The sequence below is a fragment of the Rhinatrema bivittatum genome, chromosome 2 (genome assembly GCF_901001135.1).
Source record: "Rhinatrema bivittatum chromosome 2, aRhiBiv1.1, whole genome shotgun sequence".
Classification (NCBI taxonomy): Eukaryota; Metazoa; Chordata; class Amphibia; order Gymnophiona; family Rhinatrematidae; genus Rhinatrema; species Rhinatrema bivittatum.
In genome coordinates this window covers 818,695,962-818,723,327 of record NC_042616.1, presented here as the reverse complement: position 1 = coordinate 818,723,327, position 27,366 = coordinate 818,695,962, and the positions used below count along the sequence as shown (strand labels likewise).

Below are 27,366 nucleotides of genomic sequence, written 5' to 3'. Positions count from 1 at the left end.
GTTCCCGCCAAAAATGGCGGAGTGGCCGGCCCGCACCGCCCGGGCAAAAAAGAGAAATCAGTCAGGGACTGTGAGGTACCTTCCCCCCCGGGAAGGCATCGTGCACAGATGCCCTCCCGGGAAATCCGGGACCCCGGGTCTCCGCAGGCCGCACAGCGGGACGGCCGCGGCATCGGGATCGCTGTAGGAGAAAAGAAAAAAACCACGGGGGGGGGCCATGCGCACAAAAGCGCCGCTGCGGGGGGGCCCGGTCGGCCCGCACTGCCCGAAAATAGAGGAGGGTGCCGCGGGGGGGCCTTCCCGGCCACACGACCCGCCCCAGACATCTTTCCCTAAATGGCCCAGCAGCCCATGAGGAGCTGTAAAATGGCCGCGGGTGAGGGAGTAAAGAGCGAAGAGGCCGGCTCCACCGGCTTTCGCGGGCACCGGGGGCTGAGCTGTGAAGGAAAAAACTACAAAGGAAAAACAAACTTACCCCTGGCTGCAACGAGAAATAAACAGCAAGGCCGCAGAGAAGAGACAAGGAAGAGAAGCCACTTCCCAGAAGTTGAAAGAACTCTGCCTTTTTTTTTTTTTTTTTAACTTAATACAAACTTGATACAAACTTGATCCACAGAAAAAGACAACAACAAGCCATAATCAAGCAAGAAAGTGAAGGAAAAGGAGGGGAAGCCTGATTCCCCTACTCGCATCTGCTGGAGTCAGAAGATACTGAACTCCTGCAGAGGGGGTAGTAGTATATATGGATACGCCCCCTCAAAGCTTGTGCTGACTCCATCTGCTGGATTGGGGACATAACCCACTGTCTGGACTGATCCAGGTACGTACAGGGAACTGGTCTCCTTACCTACAGAGATCCATGCACCACCTGTACGCAGCCTCCTTACCTACAGGGATCCATGCACCACCTGTACGCAGCCTCCTTACCTACAGGGGTCCATGCACCACCTGTACGCAGCCTACTTCCTTACTTACCTGCAGAGATCCACACTGTATCTGTATCCTCCAGCCTCCTTACCTGCCTGCTTCATCTGTATCCAGTCTACTGAACTGCAGAAGTGCCTGCTTCATCTGTAACTGGTCTCCTTACCTACAGGGGTCCATGCACCACCTGTACGCAGCCTCCTTACCTACAGGGATCCATGCACCACCTGTACGCAGCGTCCTTACCTACAGGGGTCCATGCACCACCTGTATGCAGCCTCCTTCCTTACTTACCTGCAGAGATCCACACTGTATCTGTATCCTCCAGCCTCCTTACCTGCCTGCTCCATCTGCATCCAGTCTACTGAACTGCAGAAGTGCCTGCTCCATCTGTAACTGGTCTCCTTACCTACAGGGATCCATGCACCACCTGTACGCAGCCTCCTTACCTACAGAGGTCCATGCACCACCTGTACGCAGCCTCCTTCCTTACTTACCTGCAGAGATCCGCACTGTATCTGTATCCTCCAGCCTCCTTACCTGCCTGCTCCATCTGCATCCAGTCTACTGAACTGCAGAAGTGCCTGCTTCATCTGTAACTGGTCTCCTTACCTACAGGGATCCATGCACCACCTGTACGCAGCCTCCTTACCTACAGGGGTCCATGCACCACCTGTACGCAGCCTCCTTACCTACAGGGGTCCATGCACCACCTGTACGCAGCCTCCTTACCTACAGGGATCCATGCACCACCTGTACACAGCCTCCTTACCTACAGGGGTCCATGCACCACCTGTACGCAGCCTCCTTCCTTACTTACCTGCAGAGATCCACACTGTATCTGTATCCTCCAGCCTCCTTACCTGCCTGCTCCATCTGTATCCAGTCTACTGAACTGCAGAAGTGCCTGCTTCATCTGTAACTGGTCTCCTTACCTACAGGGATCCATGCACCACCTGTACGCAGCCTCCTTACCTACAGGGGTCCATGCACCACCTGTACGCAGCCTCCTTACCTGCAGAGATCCACACTGTATCTGTATCACCCAGCCTCCTTACCTGCCTACTCCATCTGTATCCAGTCTACTGAACTGCAGAAGTGCCTGCTCCATCTATAACTGGTCTCCTTACCTACAGGGGTCCATGCACCACCTGTATGCAGCCTCCTTACCTACAGGGATCCATGCACCACCTGTACGCAGCCTCCTTACCTACAGGGGTCCATGCACCACCTGTACGCAGCCTCCTTCCTTACTTACCTGCAGAGATCCACACTGTATCTGTATCCTCCAGCCTCCTTACCTGCCTGCTCCATCTGTATCCAGTCTACTGAACTGCAGAAGTGCCTGCTTCATCTGTAACTGGTCTCCTTACCTACAGGGATCCATGCACCACCTGTACGCAGCCTCCTTCCTTACTTACCTGCAGAGATCTGCACTGCATCTGAACACGATCTCCTTAATTACAGTTCTCTATGCTCCCTCCGGCTTCCATACCTGCATGGATCCAGGCTCCGCGGCGTTGTAATAAGGCTGGTGCTTCGCTTTTCCTTGGTGCCATCCAGATTCTTGGGGGCCTGCACGCCCACCATACAGCTGATGTGCAGCAGGAGCCTGACGAAGAGCTGCGGATACAGGCTGAGCACTGCCGGCCCAGACTCCGGCACGGATAGGATTTCATGCAGGGCACACGTTGCCTACAGACAAGAAGACAAGGGGTGAGGTGTGGCAACAGAGAAAATCCAACATTCACCTACCAGAACGGAACCAAACTACCAACACCGCCGTTCACCTGGGCCCAAACTGCAGCTCAAACTGAACGGAAAGCAGATTTTACTGTAGCGTCAGCCAGGCTTAAGAGTAACACAGCAGCCGTTAAATCACTGTACTACATAAGACTAGGTAAAGGGACAGCCAAAAATAACGGTCCCATACCAATATGGATCCCAGGAGGGGGGACAGACAGTGTGAATAAGGGGACCCTCAGAGTGAAAGCCCTGCACCCTAAAAGACGCTGTGAAAGAATACCAAATTTGAGAGTCCTGTACCACTATGTACCACTATGATGGGACACTCACAGTGATAGCCCAGTATCCTTCAAGCCCCTGTGAAAGAATACCCATTATGAGAGTCCTGTACCACTATAGGAATCTATGATGGGACCCTCACAGTGATAGCCCAGTAACCTTCAATGCCCTGTGAAAGAATACCCATTATGAGAGTCCTGTACCACTATAGGAATCTATGATGGGACCCTCACAGTGATAGCCCAGTATCCTTCAAGGCCCCGTGAAAGAATACCCATTATGAGAGTCCTGTACCACTATGTACCACTATGATGGGACACTCACAGTGATAGCCCAGTATCCTTCAAGCCCCTGTGAAAGAATACCCATTATGAGAGTCCTGTACCACTATAGGAATCTATGATGGGACACTCACAGTGATGCCCAGTATCCTTCAAGGCCCCGTGAAAGAATACCCATTATGAGAGTCCTGTACCACTATGTACCACTATGATGGGACACTCACAGTGATAGCTCAGTATCCTTCAAGGCCCCGTGAAAGAATACCCATTATGAGAGTCCTGTACCACTATGTACCACTATGATGGGACACTCACAGTGATAGCCCAGTATCCTTCAAGCCCCTGTGAAAGAATACCCATTATGAGAGTCCTGTACCACTATAGGAATCTATGATGGGACCCTCACAGTGATAGCCCAGTATCCTTCAATGCCCTGTGAAAGAATACCCATTATGAGAGTCCTGTACCACTATAGGAATCTATGATGGGACACTCACAGTGATAGCCCAGTATCCTTCAAGCCCCTGTGAAAGAATACCCATTATGAGAGTCCTGTACCACTATAGGAATCTATGATGGGACCCTCACAGTGATAGCCCAGTATCCTTCAAGCCCCTGTGAAAGAATACCCATTATGAGAGTCCTGTACCACTATAGGAATCTATGATGGGACACTCACAGTGATAGCCCAGTATCCTTCAAGCCCCTGTGAAAGAATACCCATTATGAGAGTCCTGTACCACTATAGGAATCTATGATGGGACCCTCACAGTGATAGCCCAGTATCCTTCAAGCCCCTGTGAAAGAATACCCATTATGAGAGTCCTGTACCAGTATAGGAATCTATGATGGGACCCTCACAGTGATAGCCCAGTATCCTTCAAGGCCCTGTGAAGAATACCCATTATGAGAGTCCTGTACCAGTACAATACCCATTATGACAGTCCTGTACCAGTACAAGACCCATTATGAGAGTCCTGTACCACTATAGGAATCTATGATGGGACACTCACAGTGATAGCCCAGTATCCTTCAAGGCCCCGTGAAAGAATACCCAATATGAGAGTCCTGTACCAGTACAATACCCAATATGAGAGTCCTGTACCAGTACAAGACCCTATGAGGGGACGCCCAGTGACAGTCCCGTAGCAATACAGGACCTATAAATTTCAACCCCCTTCTTCCATCTCAATCCCACTCCTTTTCTTTTTTCGAGGCCTGTTCCTTCCACCTGTTCACTCCAGTAATTCTCTTGATAACTGTTATTCATCAACTCCTAATAAATAACCCTCTGTGAGGATCTGATGCCAAATTCACCTCCAGCCTGTAGATGGTGCTGTGAGCCACTTGGACTGTCTATCCAGTCCTCCCGGCTCCGTGCCCTTCACTTCCCTCCTGCAGCCATCTTGTTTCCTGTCTAGTTTTATTATAGCCAGACTTTTTTGTCAGTCAAGTTGCCAGAGCTTGGTCTTACTTTATGGTCATTTTACTCTGGCTCTGTTCCAGTTTCCTGCCCTCGTAAGACGTTGTTGCTTCCTGACCTTGTCTTCAGCATTCCTGTTGGCCCCCTTTAGTGTTCCTGGATACCTGGTGTGCTCCTGCCTTGGATCAGGGGCTACCTCCGTAATCCAGAACCTGAGGGCTCAATCTAAGGGAAAGCTGGCTGGTGCAGGGAGAAGATGCCCAGCTTCTCTAGCCTCACCATTGTCTACCTGGATTTGCCTCTTTAGACCATCCAGCTGCATATTCCTGGGGCAACCCACTGACAACTGAAGCTCCAGGGGGCAGACTCAAGAACGTCATCAGGAAATGTTTCTTCACAGAAAGGGTGTGCGTGCATGGAATGCCCTCCCGGAAGAGGAAATGAAGGCAAGAACGTCATCAGGAAATGTTTCTTCACAGAAAGGGTGGGCGTGCATGGATTGCCCTCCCGGAAGAGGTAGTGAAGGCAAGAACGTCATCAGGAAATGTTTCTTCACAGAAAGGGTGTGCGTGCATGGAATGCCCTCCCGGAAGAGGTAGTGAAGGCAAGAACGTCATCGGGAAATGTTTCTTCACAGAAAGGGTGGGCGTGCATGGAATGCCCTCCCGGAAGAGGTAGTGAAGGCAAGAACGTCATCGGGAAATGTTTCTTCACAGAAAGGGCGGGCGTGCATGGAATGCCCTCCCGGAAGAGGTAGTGAAGGCAAGAACGTCATCAGGAAATGTTTCTTCACAGAAAGGGCGTGCGTGCATGGAATGCCCTCCCGGAAGAGGTAGTGAAGGCAAGAACGTCATCGGGAAATGTTTCTTCACAGAAAGGGCGTGCGTGCATGGAATGCCCTCCCGGAAGAGGTAGTGAAGGCAAGAACGTCATCGGGAAATGTTTCTTCACAGAAAGGGCGTGCGTGCATGGAATGCCCTCCCGGAAGAGGTAGTGAAGGCAAGAACGTCATCAGGAAATGTTTCTTCACAGAAAGGGCGTGCGTGCATGGAATGCCCTCCCGGAAGAGGTAGTGAAGGCAAGAACGTCATCAGGAAATGTTTCTTCACAGAAAGGGCGTGCGTGCATGGAATGCCCTCCCGGAAGAGGTAGTGAAGGCAAGAACGTCATCAGGAAATGTTTCTTCACAGAAAGGGTGGGCGTGCATGGAATGCCCTCCCGGAAGAGGTAGTGAAGGCAAGAACGTCATCAGGAAATGTTTCTTCACAGAAAGGGTGGGCGTGCATGGAATGCCCTCCCGGAAGAGGTAGTGAAGGCAAGAACGTCATCAGGAAATGTTTCTTCACAGAAAGGGCGTGCGTGCAGGGAATGCCCTCCCGGAAGAGGTAGTGAAGGCAAGAACATCATCAGGAAATGTTTCTTCACAGAAAGGGTGTGCGTGCATGGAATGCCCTCCCGGAAGAGGTAGTGAAGGCAAGAACATCATCAGGAAATGTTTCTTCACAGAAAGGGTGGGCGTGCATGGAATGCCCTCCCGGAAGAGGTAGTGAAGGCAAGAACGTCATCAGGAAATGTTTCTTCACAGAAAGGGTGTGCGTGCATGGAATGCCCTCCCGGAAGAGGTAGTGAAGGCAAGAACGGCTGTGGAATTCGAAAGGGCATGGGACAAACACAGAAGCTTCCTAATGACTAAAGGATGGAAATGAAGAGAAAAGGGTAACCTTTGTTAACGGGAGTAACCTGCACAGAGTGGCAATTAATACTCTTCACAGAAGGCATGGGGGGTAACCTGCACGGAGTGGCAATTAATACTCTTCACAGAAGGCATGGGGGTAACTTGCACGGAGTGGCAATTAATACTCTTCACAGAAGGCATGGGGGTAACCTGCACGGAGTGGCAATTAATACTCTTCACAGAAGGCATGGGGGTAACCTGCACGGAGTGGCAATTAATACTCTTCACAGAAGGCATGGGGGTAATCTGCACGGAGTGGCAATTAATACTCTTCACAGAAGGCATGGGGGAAACCTGCACGGAGTGGCAATTAATACTCTTCACAGAAGGCATGGGGGTAACCTGCAAGGAGTGGCAATTAATACTCTTCACAGAAGGCATGGGGGTAACCTGCATGGAGTGGCAATTAATACTCTTCACAGAAGGCATGGGGGTAACCTGCACGGAGTGGCAATTAATACTCTTCACAGAAGACATGGGGGTAACCTGCATGGAGTGGCAATTAATACTCTTCACAGAAGGCATGGGGGTAACCTGCACAGAGTGGCAATTAATACTCTTCACAGAAGGCATGGGGGTAACCTGCACGGAGTGGCAATTAATACTCTTCACAGAAGGCATGGGGGTAACCTGCATGGAGTGGCGGATACTACCCTTAACATCGAGCAGCTGGTACAAAATCAGACTTAGAGGTGGAGCTATTTCAGACGTAATCCTTAGTGTAATACACAGTTTGGTGTGAGAGGCAATAGTGTTAAGGCAACTTGGCAATAGTGATCATAACATCATTCAATTTGATTTAACCGAAGAGAGGACACCAAAGCAATCTACTGTGACTTCATTTAACTTTCAAAAGGGCGACTAAGATAAAATGAGGAAAACGGTTAGGAAAAAACTGAAAGAACAATTGCACAGATTAAGAATTTACATAAGGCATGGACGTTGTTAAAAAATATCTCAAATCAAGCGTCTCACAAATTATGTACCAACCTCTCCAAAAATATACACACTTCTAAAAATATGCGCATAACGTGGGCATTAATGCACCTTCATAAGAAACACTACAGGTTTGCTTTTATTTAGGTCCAGGATGCATAATCATTCTTTCTAAATTTTTTGTTGTGCAAAATAAAATTGTCATCTAAATATTTTGTGAATTACTTATCTTTTCAATAATCCATGCTTCCATCGCTGTTGTGTTTATGTCATTTCTCTTAACCCAATTGTTCGTCTGACTGTGCTTTGGCACCTTTGGGTCAGCAGAGATTTTGATTGGCCCTTTGAAGTCCTAGTGATTGTTTCCCTTAAGCGCCTGCCACGTTTAAAGGTCAGTTTGAACGTTGGTTAGGCGCACTCCCTGCCACGTCTAAAGGATTTACTCTAAGCTATGATACTTGTTAAATGCTCTGCTTTGATTTTGGTCGGCTGTTTTGTTCATCGTTTAATTTAGTGCCTGTATGTAATTCCTTTTAGCGTTTACCTCGAAATCTCATGTCCCTCCCGACGCAGCCACGGCAAAACACGGGTCCGTGTCGGGGGACCTCTGTGCAAAGTTGGCCGTTTTGAAGTCAGTGGAGTTGCCGCAATAAGTGTGTGAAAATTCAATAAATGACAAACTGATGATGAACTTGTCTGGGACTATTACATTTATTTGCACTGTCTCGTGGATGTACTTGCTGACGTGCAGGTTTTGCCGTCGTTTAGATTTCAGTTACCCCAATATTGACTGGGTAAATGTAACATCAGGACTTGCTAGAGACATAAAGTTCCTGGATGTAATAAATGATTGCTTCATGGAGCAATTGGTTCAGGAACCAACAAGAGAGGGAGCTATTTTAGATTTAATTCTTAGTGGAACGCAGAATTTGGTGAGAGAGGTAACGGTGGTGGGGCCACTTGGCAACAGTGATCATAACATGATCAAATTTAAACTAATAACTGGAAGGGGGACAATAAGTAAATCTGCAGCTCTAACACTAATCTTTCAAAAGGGAAACTTTGATAAAATGAGGAAAATAGTTAGAAAAAAACTGAAAGGTGCAGCTGCAAAGGTTAAAAGTGTTCAACAGGCTTGGACATTGTTTAAAAATACAATCCTAGAGGCACAGTCCATATGTATTCCACGCATTAAGAAAGGTGGAAGGAAGGCAAAATGATTACCGTCATGGTTAAAAGGTGAGGTGAAAGAGGCTATTTTAGCCAAAAAAACATCCTTCAAAAATTGGAAGAAGAATCCATCTGAAGAGAATAGGATAAAACATAAGCATTGTCAAGTTAAATGTAAAACATTGATAAGACAGGCAAAGAGAGAATTTGAAATGAAGTTGGCCATAGAGGCAAAAACTCATAATAAAAACTTTTTAAAATATATCCAAAGCAAGAAACCTGTGACAGAGTCGGTTGGACCATTGGATGACCGAGGGGTTAAAGGGGCTCTTAGGGAAGATAAGGCCATTGCAGAAAGAATAAATGAATTCTTTGCTTCCGTGTTTACTAATGAGGATGTTGGGGAGATACCAGTTCCGGAGATGGTTTTTAGGGGTGATGAGTCAGATGAACTGAACCAAATCACTGTGAACCTGGAAGATGTAGTAGGCCAGATTGACAAACTAAAGAGTAGCAAATCACCTGGACCGGATGGTATGCATCCTAGGGTACTGAAGGAACTAAAAAATGAAATTTCTCATCTATTAGTTACAATTTGTAACCTATCATTAAAATCATCCATTGTACCTGAAGACTGGAGGGTGGCCAATGTAACCCCAAAATTTAAAAAGGGTTCCAGGGGCAATCCAGGTAACTATAGACCATTGAGCCTGACTTCAGTGCCGGGAAAAATAGTGGAAACTATTCTAAAGATCAAAATCGTAGAGCATACAGAAAGACATGGTTATTTATTTATTGTAAACCAACATGCAATCAATATGAATGTCAGATTATAAAATTACCTAAATAAATACATGGTTTAATGGAACACAGTCAACACGGATTTACCCAAGGGAAGTCTTGCCTAACAAATCTGCTTCATTTTTTTGAAGGGGTTAATAAACATGTGGATAAAGGTGAACCAGATGTAATGTATTTGGATTTTCAGAAGGCGTTTGACAAAGTCCCTCATGAGAGGCTTCTAAGAAAACTAAAAAGTCGTGGGATAGGAGGTGATGTCCTTTCATGGATTACAAACTGGTTAAAAGACAGGAAACAGAGAGTAGGATTAAATGGTCAATTTTCTCCATGGAAAAGTGTAAACAGTGGAGTGCCTCAGGGATCTGTACTTGGACTGGTGCTTTTCAATATATTTATAAATGATCTGGAAAGAAATACGACGAGTGAGGTTATCAAATTTGCGGCCAATAGAAAATTATTCAGAGTAGTTAAATCACAAGTGGATTGTGACACATTACAGGAGGACCTTGCAAGACTGGAAGACTGGGCATCCAAATGGCAGATGAAATTTAATGTGGATAAGTGCAAGGTGATGCATATAGGGAAAAATAACCCTTGCTGTAGTTACACGATGTTAGGTTCCATATTAGGAGCTACCACCCAGGAAAAAGATCTAGGATCATAGTGGATAATACTTTAAAATCGTCAGCCCAGTGTGCTGCAGCAGTCAAAAAAGCAAACAGAATGTTGGGAATTATTAGGAAGGGAATCGTTAATAAAACACAAATTTATTACTACAGATTCTTTTATAGAAACTACAGTTCCTAATTTGCCAATTATCTTAGCCCATAACATTGATGAATCTGTCGCTAAATGGAACTCTATTTCCTCTTCCTTAGACTTAATAGTCCCCTTAAAAAAAACAAAAGTCCAACTCAACAAGGAAAAAACAAATGCCCCTTGGTATACAAAATCATTACATTCCCTAAAAACTTCTCTTAGAAAACTAGACCATAAATGGCGTTGTAATAAAACACCAGAAACAAAAAATGCATATTATTGCCTCTTACGCTGCTACAACAAGAACACAAACATTGCAAAAAAAATCTTATTACTCTAATAAAATCTCCAAGGCTAATGATAACTCCAATACGCTATTCAATATTGTAAAATCTTTAACAACAATACAGAATGGGCAGTCCATAACTCATGATTCAGCATCTTGTAATAAAATTGCAAACTATTTCAAAACTAAAGTTACAAACATATCCAATGAATTTGCAAAATTACCTTTTCCTTCCTTTAATAACTCTGAACCTAACTATACTTGGTCTGAGTTTACTCCAGTTTCAGAAAATGCCAAACTATCATACGGAAACAAAACCCTTCTAACTCACCAGACAAACCTTGTTCTGGCGCCTTCTTTAAAGCATTACGCCCTCACGCTAATAACTTTCTTAGTCTATTAGTTAATCAATCTTTAGAAACAGGACAGTTCCCACAGTGTTTAAAAAAAACCCCCTCCATCTTACCTATCATTAAAAATAAATCTAAAGATGCATCTGATCTTAGCAATCTCAGGCCTATCGCTACTCTTAACTTCTTTAGCGAAACTCATTGAGTCAGTAGTCTTGTTCCAACTTTCTGATTATCTAGCAGAACATGACATCCTTCATAAGAACATAAGAAAATGCCATACTGGGTCAGACCAAGGGTCCATCAAGCCCAGCATCCTGTTTCCAACAGTGGCCAATCCAGGCCATAAGAACCTGGCAAGTACCCAAAACTAAGTCTATCCCATGTTACCATTGCTAATGGCAGTGGCTATTCTCTAAGTGAACTCAATAGCAGGTAATGGACTTCTCCAAGAACTTATCCAATCCTTTTTTAAACACAGCTACACTAACTGCACTAACCACATCCTCTGGCAACAAATTCCAGAGTTTAATTGTGCGTTGAGTAAAAAAGAACTTTCTCCGATTAATTTTTAATGTTCCACATGCTAACTTCATGGAGTGCCCCCTAGTCTTTCTACTATCCGAAAGAGTAAATAACCGATTCACATCTACCCATTCTAGACCTCTCATGATTTTAAACACCTCTATCATATCCCCCCCCCCCCTCAGTCGTCTCTTCCCCAAGCTGAAAAGTCCTAACCTCTTTAGTCTTTCCTCATAGGGGAGCTGTTCCATTCCCCTTATCATTTTGGTGGCCCTTCTCTGTACCTTCTCCATCACAACTATATCTTTTTTGAGATGCGGCGACCAGAATTGTACACAGTATTCAAGGTGCGGTCTCACCATGGAGCGATACAGAGGCATTATGACATTTTCCGTTTTATTAACCATTCCCTTTCTAATAATTCCTAACATTCTGTTTGCTTTTTTGACTGCCGCAGCACACTGTACCGACGATTTCAATGTGTTATCCACTATGACACCTATCAAACCCTTATGATAACTTCTTTTGACACCATATTTCGAGCTTTTTATTCTTACACAGACTATAGTATCGCTTTCTTGGACATTTCCGCAGCCTTTGACACGGTTGATCATCAGATTCTCATCTCTGGACTCAAATCTATAGGCATCTCAAGCACAGTTTTACAGTGGTTTTCTTCATTTCTTACAGATCACACTCAACAAGTCAATATAGGCAATCACTCTTCTGAGCCCTACACAATTTCTCCAGGTGATCCTCAGGGCTCTTCCTTATCTCCTATTCTTTTTAACATCTATTTGTTACCAACTCTGCCGTGCTCTTTCTTCTTTAAACTTACATTTCAAAATCTATGCTGGTCAGACCCTTACAGTTCAAAATCTATGGTCAGACACTCTCTCCTTAGTTTCCTTATATCTAACAACCATTAGTACATGGCTTTCACACAACCGGTTAAAACTAAATCCAGCAAAAACAGAAATTGTTCATCTCACTTCTATCTCAGAATCTTCTATTGGTCCCACCTCTCACTTTCTCTTTAATGGTACCTCCATTCCAATCTCTAATCATGCAAAAAATTTAGGTGTAACTATCAATACAGACCTAACCATGAAGCAACATATCTCATTAGTAACAAGAAATTCCTTCTACAAACTACTACTTCTGAAGCGCCTTCGTCCTTTGCTGTTCTTTCGGGATTTCCGTACTATCCTTCAATCTCTTATCTTTTCGGGTCTCGATTACTATAATTCTCTTTATCTAGGCCTTCCCGATAATACCATCCAAACATTACAATTAGCCCAGAATGCAGCAGCACGTATCTTATCAGGTACTTCCATTAGAAATCACATTACTCCAGTACTTCAGACTTATCATTGGTTACCAATAAAATTTAGAGTACAATACAAAATCCTTACCATTATCCATTCACTCATCCATAACTCTTCTTCTACTTGGCTCTGCTCTCTACTCCATATTTCAAACCCACGAGACATTTGAGATCACTAACAAAAAACTTCTTAGATACCCCTTCGCCTCAGCAAGCACGATTCAATATTACAAGAAAAAGGGCCTTTTCAGTAGCAGGTCCCACCCTTTGGAACACATTACCAGATTCATTAAGATCATTATCCAATCCAATTTACTTCAAGAAATCCTTAAAAACTCATTTGTTTCAGATTGCTTTCAAAATTGCTTCAAATAAACATTAACCACACTACACACAACATAACCATCCATTTCTTTCATTTTTCTTTTCATGTACCGTAATAATTTATAAGATGGCACTTGTCTCAATTTTTTGTTTGACGAGATTTAATACTTTATGAACTTTGTTTTTTATTGTATTTTTATTTTATTATAAGATTTTTGTAATTTTTACTTATGTTATTCTATTTTATGATTTGTATCTTTGTACACTGTTTTGACTAAACCTTGTTTGTAAAAGCGGCATAGAAACATCTTTAAATAAATAAATAATGCCTCTGTATCGCTCCATGGTGAGACCGCACCTTGAATACTGTGTACAATTCTGGTTGCCGCATTATTTCCCTTCCACCCCCACCATTAATGTAGAGAGCAGTGTTGGAGCTGCATCTAAGTGAAATATCTAGCTTAATTAGTTAGGGGTAGTAACTGCCACAATAAGCCATCTACACCCATGCTTATTTGTTTACCCAGACTATGTAATTCAGTCCTTGTTGGTTGTTGTCTGTATATAGATCCACTTTCTTCATTCCCCCTGCCGTTTAAGCAGAGAGCTATGCTAGATATGCATTGAAAGTGAAGTATCAGGCTTATTTGGTTTGGGGTAGTAACCGCATTAACAAGCAAGCTACTCCCTGCTTTTTGTGAATGCTAATCTTTTTCCACATTTCCTCTTGCCGTTGAAGCTTAGAGCAATGTTGGAGTCGCATTAATCGTGTGTATGTTTATTGAATAAGGGTATTTTTCCAGGTAGTGGCCGTCGTTCCCGCGAGCCACCCACTCTTCATTCATGTCCTCTAGACTTTATGGATCCACAGTGTTTATCCCACGCCCCTTTGAAGTCCTTCACAGTTCTGGTCTTTACCACTTCCTCCGGAAGGGCATTACAGGCATCCACCACCCTCTCCGTGAAGAAATACCTCCTGACATTGGTTCTGAGTCTTCCTCCCTGGAGTTTCAAATCGTGACCCCTGGTTCTGCTGATTTTTTTCCCGACGGAAAAGGTTTGTCGTTGTCTTTGGATCATTAAAACCTTTCAAGTATCTGAAAGTCTGTATCATATCACCTCTGCTTCTCCTTTCCTCCAGGGTGTACATATTTAGATTCTTCAATCTCTCCGCACAAGTCATTTGATGAAGACCCTCCACCTTTCTGGTCGCCCTTCTCTGGACCGCCTCCATCTTGTCTCTGTCTCTTTGGAGATTCGGTCTCCAGAACTGAACATAGTACTCCAGGTGAGGCCTCACCAAGGACCTGTACAAGGGGATAATCACTTCCCTTTTCCTACTCGATATTCCTCTCTCTATGCAGCCCAGCATTCTTCTGGCTTTAGCTATCGCCTTGTCCCATTGTTTCGCCGACTTCAGATCATTAGACACCATCACCCCAAGGTCTCTCTCCTGTTCCGTGCACTTCAACCTTCCCCCCCCCCCCCCACATCGAATACAGTTCATTCGGATTTCCACTCCCCATATGCATGACTCTGCACTTCTTGGCATTGAATCTCAGCTGCCATATCTTCGACCACTCTTTCAGCTTCCTTAAATCCGTCTCATTCTCTCCACTCCTTCCGTCGTGTCCACTCTGTTGCAGATCTTAGTGTCATCTGCAAAAAGACAAATCTTACCTTCTATCCCGTCCGCAATGTCGCTCACAAAGATATTGAACAGGACCGGTCCCAACACCGATCCTTGCGGTACACCACTTAAAACCACTCTCTCTTCAGAGAAAGTTCCATTTACCATCACACATTGTCTTCTGTCCGTCAACCAGTTTGCAATCCAGGCCACCACCTCGGCACTCACTCCTAAGCTTCTTATTTTATTCACCAGTCTCCTGTGTGGGACCGTATCAAAGGCTTTGTTGAAATCCAAGTAGATGACATCGAGTGCTCTTCCTTGATCCAATTCCTTGGTTACCCAGTCAAAAAAGTCGATCAGATTTGTCTGACAGGATCTTCCCCTGGTGAATCCATGCTGCCTCTGGTCCATCAATTCTCCCGACTGTAGATAGTTAACTATTCTCTCTTTCAACATTGACTCCATTACTTTTCCCACCACCGAAGTGAGGCTAACCGGCCTGTATTTCCAGCCTCCTCTCTGTTCCCACTCTTGTGAAGCGGGACCACCACCGCTCTTCTCCAATCAATCGGCGCCACTCCCATTTCTAGGGATCTATTGAACAGGTCACACAGAGCACCTGCCAGCTCATCTCTGAGCTCCCTCAGTATCCTGGGATGAACCTCATCAGGCCCCATGGCTTTGTCCACTTTCCAGGGATCTATTGAACAGGTCACACAGAGGACCTGCCAGCTCATCTCTGAGCTCCCTCAGTATCCTGGGATGAACCTCATCAGGCCCCATGGCTTTGTCCACTTTCAGTTTCCCCAGCTCTTCCCATACATTTTCTACTGTAAATGGAGTTACATCTACTCCAATCCCCTCCAGTTTCTTGTTAACTAGCGATGGTCCTTCTCCAGGGTCCTCTTTAGTGAACACCGAACTGAAGTATTCGTTTAATATTTCTGCCATTTCTTCGTCACTCTCCACACATTGATCCTTTCCTCCTTTCAGTGTCACTATACCACTTTGAACTTTTCTCTTTTCACTGATGTATCTGAAAAATGTTTTGTCACCTCTCTTTACCTCCTTGGCATTCCTCTCTTCTGCTTGACATTTTGCCATCTTGATTAATTTCTTTGTCTCCCTCAGTTGTACCAGAAATTCTTCTTTGTGCTCCTCCCTTTGGGATCTTTTATATTTCTTGAACGCTGTTCTTTTAGCCTTTATTTTGTCAGCCACCTCCTTTGAGAACCAGGTAGGTTTCATTTTTCTTTTGCTTTTCTTTATTTTTCTAACATATAGATTAGTTGCCTTGGTGATTGCCCCTTTTAGATTGGTCCACTGTTGATCCACATCTCTCTCGTTCTCCCAGCCTTTTAGTTCTTCCTCCAGGTACTTCCCCATTTCATCAAAGTCGTGTTTTTGAACTGCAAAACTCGGGTTTTTGTGCTTATTTTCCGTATCCTTTTTGTGATATTAAACCATACCGTTTGATGATCACTGGTGCTGAGGTGGGCACCCACCTGGACGTCTGAGACATTATCTCCATTAGTGAGCACTAAGTCGAGTATAGCTCCTTCTCTCGTGGGTTCCATTACCATTTGTTTGAACAAAGCGCCTTGGTAGGGCATCCACTATTTCTCTACTATTATTAGATTCTGCAGATGGGATTCTCCAGTCTACATCCGGCAGATTAAAGTCTCCAATGATCACCACTTCTCTCTTCTTTCCCATCTTTTGGATGTCTTCAACCAGACCTCTGTCCAACTCTTCCTTTTGGTTTGGAGGCCTGTAAACCACTCCAGTATAAATGGATGCCCCATCTTTTTTTAGGTCGGCCCATAGTGCTTCTTCATTGCCCCATCTTCCTTGCAGATCAGTTGCTTGGATATTGTTTCTGACATAAAGAGCCTCTCCTCCCCCTTTCCTATCCTCTCTGTCCTTCCTTAACAAGTTATAGCCTGGTATTGCCGTATCCCAGTCATGAGATTCTGTGAACCACGTTTCTGTGACAGCAACAACGTCCAAGTCTGCCTCCACCATTAGGGCCTGCAGATCTGGGATTTTATTGGCCAAACTATGAGCATTTGTGGTCATAGCTTTCCAGCTTTTCCTGGACTCCTTTTGAGACTTTAGTTGAGTTTTGTTATTCACTTCACTCTTTCCCACTGATGACAGAGTCATCAATCACAATGTTTGGGGAAGAGACGGCTAAGGGGGGGATATGACTGAGGTCTATAAAATAACGAGTGGAATGGAACGAGTAAACGTTAATCGGTTGTTTACTCTTTCAAATAATACAAAGACTAGGGGATGCACAATGAAGTTACTGGATAATATATTTAAGACAAATAGGAGAAAATATGTTTTACTCAATGCATAAACTGGAATTCATTGCCAGATGATGTGGTAAAAGTTGTTAGTGTAGCTGAATTAAAAATGGTTGGAATAACTTCCTGGAAGAAAAGTCCATAAACCATTAAGGTGGATTTGGGGAAATTGACTGCTTATCCCTGGGTTATGCAGCATGGAATATATCAATCTTTTGGGTTCCTTCCAGGCGCTTGTGACTTGGAGTGGCCACTGTGGGAAACAGGATACTGGGCTTGATGGACCTTTGGTCTGACCCAGTATGGCAATTTCTTATATTCTAAGGCATTATGGGGTAATCTGCATGGAGCAGCAGTTAATACACTTAACAGAAGCATCAAGAAGCAGCAGATACTACCCTAAAAAAAAAAATTAAAAAAAAAGCTTGCTGGGCAGATTGAATGGACCATTGGATCTTTTTCTGCTGTCATTTAACATCATTTAACTCAACTCCATCCACTATCATTAGCCTTTTTTGAATTAATAATCTGTCCTTTCTCTTCCTTCTTCGCCAAGTTCTAGTCTCCCTGTTAAATGTAACTGCATTTTTCCGCACCATTGTTATAGTTAATGTTTTACTTTGTACCCCTGTTCTATGTGAACCAGCATGATGTGATTGCTATCTCGAATGCCGGTATATAAAAATCCGAAATAAATAAATAAATAAATAAATAAATAAATGTTACTATTTTATATTAAACTCTGACCAATACTGACCCTACGGACCTGGATGTCCTGGGAAAAGTGAACCAATGCGTGATAAACCTGCAGGGGCAAGTCTGTCTGTCTGCCCGGAACCTCCAATCTGGGGCCTAAGGATTACAGTCGCGGCAAACGTCTGTCTGCTCCGATACCTCCTGCAGCTGTGGAGGGGTCACTTAAGGACCTCCTCATCGCTAGAGATCTAAAATCCTGCTGAGAGGTTTTGAACCAGTGCTCTACAGTCTGTGTCTGCAGGTCTCCCGCTTCCTGATCACAAGTCAAGAGTGGCTTAGGTCATTTCACTGCTAACCAGGAAGGCTCTGGCCTAGGAATCCCTGAACTCCTGGATTGCGGACGGGGACATTTTGTTTCTCTCGGTGTTTTAAACGCATTTCTGATGATGCAAGCGGCTTGATTTCAGCCTCTACCTCCCTTCTCCTGTAGCGTTGGGCAGTGTGCAGTGGAATTCCTCATGGCCGCCCCAGAGGTGGGCCTGGGATACTCAGGCCCTGTCGCTGTCTTCTGGAATGGATTAGAGGATCCGGTCAAGGACGAGCTCACCTGACAGGTGTTACCTTTGGATCTGGATGCCTTGATCCTTGTGTGTCCCACATCAGAGAATGACGATCCGAGCTTCAGCCTTCCAATATAAGTCCAGTCAAGAAGCCTATGCAACTGGGCCATATTGGCGCTGCTCACCTTTCTCGAATAGAGGAAGACGCAGGAAGCAGTTGGGGCTTTTCTTCTCTTGTGCAATCCTCGGACACAGCAGAAACCGATCATGTAAGCCCCAGGCCACTGATGTCAAAGGGGCACGTTGTCGGTATTCTCGCAATCGTGTGGCCCAGGGTCTCTCCATCTCCGTCTCCTTGTGTCTACCACTGGGCTGAGCAGAGACCCTCACCGTTATTGACTCTAGGGCAGCGGGCAATTTCATCAACCTGGACTCTGTCTGCCTATGTGACGCAATACCTCACTGGTCTCCATTGTTGCCTTTGAATCAAGGTGAGGTGCAATGGGTCACAGTAGGCCAGAACTTACTAGTGGGTTCATGGCACTCAGAGTCCTCAAATCATCTTCCTGTATAGCTCTCCTAGGGTTACCCCAGCTTCAGGTACGTAACCCACGCTGACTGGCACTCAGGACAGGTCGTCTCTTGGGTTCCTTTCTGCTTCTCTTCCTGTGTTCCAGAGGCAGGGTCTATAGCTTCCACCCCCCCTTTAATACCCCCTCTTCTTTTCAGACGTTTTCGCCAAAAAGCAGGCAGAAGGGCTCCCTAGGCATTGAGAGTACAACTGTGCCATCAAACTGCTCCCTGGAGCCCATGCCAGGTGGCCGTACATGCTCAGAAACCAAGGCCACTTCTGAATACATTCAAAAAAGCCTGGCTTGAAGTTTCATTCAAGCATCAAAGCTCCCTGCAGGGGCAGGATTCTGCTCTGTACAAAAGGAGGGATCCTACTGGCGTTTTAATAAGATCCCGGTTAAGGATCATTCTCTCCCTCTGCTATAACCTGAGCTCCCCAGGTGACCTTGGAGTGGACAGAGAAGGTCAGGCCTGATATGCAGGACAAACTGCCGATGCTAAAGCCGGCAGAAGCTCACAGAGTGGGAAAGACAATGAGAGCTTTCTGAAGAAAATATAAAAAGGGATGCTGGCAGAGGGACAGGTTTGTAACCTGCCTTTATCTGATAAACGGGAAATTCTGAATTTGTATACTTTATACATTGCTTAAAAAGAAATGTAAAAGTTCTTCAAAAAAGATTCTGTGTTCAAGGGCTATCTGGCGGACTAATTCCCAGGGGGTCCCATACATTACCTTGATTGTGTTCTACTAGATGGTTGTGCAGGGGGGGGGGGGGGGTCACTGAGGAACAGACAGTTCCATAAATGTTGTTGTTTTATATATGGGAGCAGTTTATAGTTCCGCAGCAGGATATTTACAACTTGGAAGAAATGTATGTAATTAATATAATGTTTAAATGCCCATATCGCTGTTTGCTCTTATGTATTTGTATTTTGGATTAAGTGGAGGTTGTACACTGTCTTATATAAATTTCCAATAAAATATAAATTACAAAAAAAAAAAAAAAAAAAGATTTCACTTATTTGCATAGCGAAAGATGTGAAACCTTATGCACAGTTATGCAAATTTGCCACATAATTGCCACAGAGCCTTGAAAAACCTGCGGCAGGAAGCCGGAATAGCCCCGTGAGATCCTCTTCCTCCGCATGCCACCCTGCCAGCGTCCCTCACCTTTTAAATCAAACCTTCGTGCTTCTCCCCTTCCCAGCCATGCACAGGTCCTCTGGACTCACTGAGCCACGTCTCTGCAAGTCCACGTCCGCTCCTAGCTTTCCAGCCTGGTGCCTGCGCCCCTCACCCACCCTCCTGCTGAAGGGTGGCACCGGAAGGCTGTGGCTTCTCTCTCTCCCCCCCACTACAGCCTAAATCAATTCCCTGCCACCTTCCACCCCCCCCATCATCCTCCAGCCCAAACAGCCACAATGCATGATCTGAATCCCTCAATAGGATCCTTCCCCCCTCTCGTGCCTATCTAAACCCCTCTATCCCCAGAGATATGGCTCGTTCTATTCCTTAACCTTTATTTCTGCTCTCTGAGCGAATTAGCACAGCAATATCAAAGAGACAGCAAACTCCCCAGGGGTTCTAGAGGTCACTGCAGGTGCCCTGAGGGTGGACTCAGCACCTCACCCTGACATTTAACTCATCCGAGGCCTGGAGTCACCACTTCAGCAGTTAATCCTAGTCTGAGGCAAACGTCAAGAGAGCGAAACTCAATAAACTAAAGACAAAAGACAAAAAAAAAGCCACTGCTGACATATTTTGTCTTCTGAATGGAAATGCAGAAATGTGAGTACTGGGGAAAAGCATCCAGGACTCAGACGTGGTAAAGAAACGGCAGGAAGGGGGCGAGGGGATATCGGGTTTTACAGACAGGAAGCCAGAACACCTACACAACGCTGTCCTAGGCCTGCAGCTTCCAGAGGTTTAACAGGAGCTGTTTAACTCCAGAGAGGAGAGGAGAAAGGCTGCAGAGGGGCAGATGTGCACAGCTGCTGTACTGCTTAAAAAACAGACTGCTAGGAAGGACCGGAAACACAGAAACACGAGGGCAGATAAAGACCCAATGTACATCCCGTCCACCCAACTAATTCAGCTTTATAATTCCCATCACTGCCTCAGAGATCCCCCGTGTTTATCCTTTCCTGAATTCAGATACTGTCTGTCTCCACCACCTTCGCGGGAGGCCGTTCCATGCATCCCCCACCCGCTCTGTAAAGAAATATTTCCTAAGATTACTCCTAAGTCTCCCCCCTCTCACCCTCCTCCCATGACACCTTGTCCTAGAGTCTCCTTTCCATTGAAAAAGGCTCAGCTCCTGTGCATGGAAACCTGTGAGATATCTGAATGTCTCTATCCTATCTCCCCTATCTCACCTTTCCTCCAGGGGGTCCATGTTTAGATCTTTCTCTCTCCCCATATGCTTTAGACTGAAGACCACTGACCATGTTAGTAGCCTCCCTCTGGCCCGACTCCATCCTGTTTCTATCCTTTTGAACGTGGGGTCTCCAGAACTGTACTCAGTATCCCAAGTGAGGTCTCACCAGGGACCTATACAGGGGCAGTGTCACCTCCCTTTTTCTACTGACCCTTCCTCTCCCTGTGCAGCCAAGCAGCTTTCTGGCTTTTACCATCGCTTTATCCACCTGTTTGACCACCTTAAGGTCATCAGATACAGTCACCGCTCTTCCTTTATCCACCTGTTTGGCCTCCTTAAGGTCATCAGATACAGTCACCCCCAGATCCTGCTCTTCCTTTATCCACCTGTTTGGCCTCCTTAAGATCATCAGATACAATCACCCCCAGATCCCGCTCTTCCTTTATCCACCTTTTTGACCACCTTAAGATCATCAGATACAGTCACCCCCAGGTCCTGCTCTTCCTTTATCCACCTGTTTGGCCTCCTTAAGGTCATCAGATACAGTCACCGCTCTTCCTTTATCCACCTGTTTGACCACCTTAAGGTCATCAGATACAGTCACCGCTCTTCCTTTATCCACCTGTTTGGCCTCCTTAAGATCATCAGATACAGTCACCCCCAGATCCTGCTCTTCCTTTATCCACCTGTTTGGCCTCCTTGTAATCATCAGATACAATCACCCCCAGATCCTGCTCTTCCTTTATCCACCTGTTTGGCCTCCTTAAGATCATCAGATACAATCACCCCCAGATCCCGCTCTCCCTTTATCCACCTGTTTGACCACCTTAAGATCATCAGATACAGTCACCCCCAGATCCTGCTCTTCCTTTATCCACCTGTTTGGCCTCCTTAAGATCATCAGATACAATCACCCCCAGATCCTGCTCTTCCTTTATCCACCTGTTTGGCCTCCTTAAGATCATCAGATACAGTCACCCCCAGATCCTGCTCTTCCTTTATCCACCTGTTTGACCACCTTAAGATCATCAGATACAGTCACCCCCAAGGTCCTGCTCTTCCTTTATCCACCTGTTTGGCCACCTTAAGATCATCAGATACAGTCACCCCCAGATCCCGCTCTTCCTTTATCCACCTGTTTGACCACCTTAAGATCATCAGATACAGTCACCCCCAGATCCCGCTCTTCCTTTATCCACCTGTTTGGCCTCCTTAAGATCATCAGATACAGTCACCCCCAGATCCCGCTCTTCCTTTATCCACCTGTTTGGCCTCCTTAAGATCATCAGATACAGTCACCCCCAGATCTCGCTCTTCCTTTATCCACCTGTTTGGCCTCCTTAAGATCATCAGATACAGTCACCCCCAGATCCTGCTCTTCCTTTATCCACCTGTTTGGCCTCCTTGTGATCATCAGATACAATCACCCCCAGATCCTGCTCTTCCTTTATCCACCTGTTTGACCACCTTAAGATCATCAGATACAGTCACACCCAGATCCTGCTCTTCCTTTATCCACCTGTTTGGCCTCCTTAAGATCATCAGATACAGTCACCCCCCAGATCCCGCTCTTCCTTTATCCACCTGTTTGGCCTCCTTAAGATCATCAGATACAATCACCCCCAGAGCCCGCTCTTCCTTTATCCACCTGTTTGACCACCTTAAGATCATCAGATACAGTCACCCCCAGATCCCGCTCTTCCTTTATCCACCTGTTTGGCCACCTTAAGATCATCAGATACAGTCACTCCCAGATCCTGCTCTTCCTTTATCCACCTGTGTGGCCACCTTAAGATCATCAGATACAATCACCCCCAGATCCTGCTCTTCCTTTATCCACCTGTTTGACCACCTTAAGATCATCAGATACAATCACCCCCCAGATCCTGCTCTTCCTTTATCCACCTGTTTGGCCACCTTAAGATCATCAGATACAGTCACCCCCAGATCCTGCTCTTCCTTTATCCACCTGTTTGGCCTCCTTAAGATCATCAGATACAATCTCCCCAGATCCTGCTCTTCCTTTATCCACCTGTTTGACCACCTTAAGATCATCAGATACAATCACCCCCAGATCCTGCTCTTCCTTTATCCACCTGTTTGACCACCTTAAGATCATCAGATACAGTCACCCCCAGATCCTGCTCTTCCTTTATCCACCTGTTTGACCACCTTAAGATCATCAGATACAGTCACCCCCAGATCCTGCTCTTCCTTTATCCACCTGTTTGGTCTCCTTAAGATCATCAGATACAGTCACCCCCCAGATCCCGCTCTTCCTTTATCCACCTGTTTGGCCTCCTTAAGATCATCAGATACAATCACCCCCAGATCCCGCTCTTCCTTTATCCACCTGTTTGACCACCTTAAGATCATCAGATACAGTCACCCCCAGATCCCGCTCTTCCTTTATCCACCTGTTTGGCCACCTTAAGATCATCAGATACAGTCACTCCCAGATCCTGCTCTTCCTTTATCCACCTGTGTGGCCACCTTAAGATCATCAGATACAATCACCCCCAGATCCTGCTCTTCCTTTATCCACCTGTTTGACCACCTTAAGATCATCAGATACAATCACCCCCAGATCCCGCTCTTCCTTTATCCACCTGTTTGGCCACCTTAAGATCATCAGATACAGTCACCCCCAGATCCTGCTCTTCCTTTATCCACCTGTTTGGCCTCCTTAAGATCATCAGATACAATCTCCCCCAGATCCTGCTCTTCCTTTATCCACCTGTTTGACCACCTTAAGATCATCAGATACAATCACCCCCAGATCCTGCTCTTCCTTTATCCACCTGTTTGACCACCTTAAGATCATGAGATACAATCACCCCCAGATCCCGCTCTTCCTTTATCCACCTGTTTGACCACCTTAAGGTCATCAGATACAGTCACCGCTCTTCCTTTATCCACCTGTTTGGCCTCCTTAAGATCATCAGATACAGTCACCCCCAGATCCTGCTCTTCCTTTATCCACCTGTTTGGCCTCCTTGTGATCATCAGATACAATCACCCCCAGATCCTGCTCTTCCTTTATCCACCTGTTTGGCCTCCTTAAGATCATCAGATACAATCACCCCCAGATCCCGCTCTCCCTTTATCCACCTGTTTGACCACCTTAAGATCATCAGATACAGTCACCCCCAGATCCTGCTCTTCCTTTATCCACCTGTTTGGCCTCCTTAAGATCATCAGATACAATCACCCCCCAGATCCTGCTCTTCCTTTATCCACCTGTTTGGCCTCCTTAAGATCATCAGATACAGTCACCCCCAGGTCCTGCTCTTCCTTTATCCACCTGTTTGGCCACCTTAAGATCATCAGATACAGTCACCCCCAGATCCCGCTCTTCCTTTATCCACCTGTTTGACCACCTTAAGATCATCAGATACAGTCACCCCCAGATCCCGCTCTTCCTTTATCCACCTGTTTGGCCTCCTTAAGATCATCAGATACAGTCACCCCCAGATCCCGCTCTTCCTTTATCCACCTGTTTGGCCTCCTTAAGATCATCAGATACAGTCACCCCCAGATCCCGCTCTTCCTTTATCCACCTGTTTGGCCTCCTTAAGATCATCAGATACAGTCACCCCCAGATCCTGCTCTTCCTTTATCCACCTGTTTGGCCTCCTTGTGATCATCAGATACAATCACCCCCAGATCCTGCTCTTCCTTTATCCACCTGTTGGTCTCCTTAAGATCATCAGATACAGTCACACCCAGATCCTGCTCTTCCTTTATCCACCTGTTTGGCCTCCTTAAGATCATCAGATACAATCACCCCCAGATCCCGCTCTCCCTTTATCCACCTGTTTGACCACCTTAAGATCATCAGATACATTCACCCCCAGATCCTGCTCTTCCTTTATCCACCTGTTTGGCCTCCTTAAGATCATCAGATACAATCACCCCCAGATCCTGCTCTTCCTTTATCCACCTGTTTGACCACCTTAAGATCATCAGATACAGTCACCCCCAGATCCTGCTCTTCCTTTATCCACCTGTTTGGCCTCCTTAAGATCATCAGATACAATCATCCCCAGATCCCGCTCTTCCTTTATCCACCTGTTTGACCACCTTAAGATCATCAGATACAGTCACCCCCAGATCCCGCTCTTCCTTTATCCACCTGTTTGACCACCTTAAGATCATCAGATACAGTCACCCCCAGATCCCGCTCTTCCTTTATCCACCTGTTTGATCACCTTAAGATCATCAGATACAGTCACCCCCAGATCCCGCTCTTCCTTTATCCACCTGTTTGACCACCTTAAGATCATCAGATACAGTCACCCCCAGATCCCACTCTTCCTTTATCTACCTGTTTGACCACCTTAAGATCATCAGATACAGTCACCCCCAGATCCCGCTCTTCCTTTATCCACCTGTTTGGCCACCTTAAGATCATCAGATACAGTCACCCCCAGATCCCGCTCTTCCTTTATCCACCTGTTTGACCACCTTAAGATCATCAGATACAGTCACCCCCAGATCCTGCTCTTCCTTTATCCACCTGTTTGACCACCTTAAGATCATCAGATACAGTCACCCCCCAGATCCCGCTCTCCCTTTATCCACCTGTTTGACCACCTTAAGATCATCAGATACAGTCACTCCCAGATCCTGCTCTTCCTTTATCCACCTGTTTGACCACCTTAAGATCATCAGATACAGTCACCCCCAGATCCTGCTCTTCCTTTATCCACCTGTTTGACCACCTTAAGATCATCAGATACAGTCACCCCCAGATCCTGCTCTTCCTCTGTGCTTAGAAGAATTTCACCTTCAGTACTGCACCTCTCCCTTGGGGTTTTGCATCCTAAATGCATTGCTCTGCATTTTTTACCATTAAATCTTAGCTGCCAGACCTCAGACCATTCCTCAAGCTTCATTAGATTCCTCCATGTTTTCCACTCCTTCCTGGCTATCCACCCTGTTACAGATTTTATTATCATCGGCAAAAAGACATTCCTTTCCTGACATCCCTTCCGAAACTTCACTCACAAAAATGTTGAAAAGAACCAGTCCAAGGAGCGATCCCTGAGGCAGATCACTAGTAACAGCCCCCTCCTCAGAGAAACCTCCATTTACCACTCCCCACTGTCACCTCCCACTCAGCCACTTTCTAACCCAGTCACTCACTCCAGGATCCATACCAAGGGCACACAATTCATTTATAAATCTTCTGTGCGGAAACGTGTCAGAGGCCTCGCTGAAATCCAAGTGCACTATGTCTAGCGCTCTCCCGTTATCCAACTCTGGTCACCGAATTAAAGACATTAATCAGATCCATCCTCCTGGATGCCCATGAAAATTTCATCCACGCAAATACAAGTTTTCCAGAGAGAAGGTTTCTCCTCAAAATGAAATGAAAACCTTCAATGACCCAAATGCGAGTTTTTCAGAGAGAGAGGCCATCCCCTGTGACCCACATGAAACATTTAGCAGGGAGAGGCCGTTCTGGCAGAGACACATATTTGCGAGAGAGAGGCCTTCCGAACAGACAAGCAAACACAAGCTCTCCAGAGGGAAGAGGCTTTCCCCACAGAGCCACACACTACATGCTCCCCAAAAATCCTCACGCCACAAACAGAAACTCTAGAAATAAGCCTTTTCCACAGAGCCACACACTACATGCTCCCCAAAAATCCTCACTCCACAAACAGAAACTCTAGAAATAAGCCTTTTCCAGAGAGCCACACACTACATGCTCCCCAAAAATCCTCACTCCACAAACAAACTCTAGAAATAAGCCTTTTCCACAGAGCCACACACTACATGCTCCCCAAAAATCCTCACTCCACAAACAGAAACTCTAGAAATAAGCCTTTTCCACAGAGCCACACACTACATGCTCCCCAAAAATCCTCACTCCACAAAGAGAAACTCTAGAAATAAGCCTTTTCCAGAGAGCCACACACTACATGCTCCCCAAAACTCCTCACTCCACAAACAGAAACTCTAGAAATAAGTCTTTTCCAGAGAGCCACACACTACATGCTCCCCAAAAATCCTCACTCCACAAACAGAAACTCTAGAAATAAGTCTTTTCCAGAGAGCCACACACTACATGCTCCCCAAAAATCCTCACTCAACAAACAGAAACTCTAGAAATAAGCCTTTTCCAGAGAGCCACACACTACATGCTCCCCAAAAATCCTCACTCCACAAAGAGAAACTCTAGAAATAAGCCTTTTCCAGAGAGCCACACACTACATGCTCCCCAAAAATCCTCACTCCACAAACAGAAACTCTAGAAATAAGCCTTTTCCAGAGAGCCACACAAACAAATTCTTCCGAGACCCGCAGGCAAAGCGTGACCATGCAAACCAGGAACAGAGA

The 27,366-nt window shown here is 45.7% G+C and overlaps 1 protein-coding gene across 1 annotated transcript in view; it reads right to left on the bottom strand.

Annotated features, from left to right (window-relative positions):
• MROH1 (maestro heat like repeat family member 1) overlaps positions 1-27,366 on the bottom strand; it is a gene marked incomplete in the record, with an annotated part of 402,473 nt that overhangs the window by 88,280 nt on the left and 286,827 nt on the right. The window contains 1 exon segment of the mRNA XM_029592292.1: positions 2,420-2,619. Within this exon segment, the coding sequence (XP_029448152.1) occupies positions 2,420-2,619 (200 nt within the window).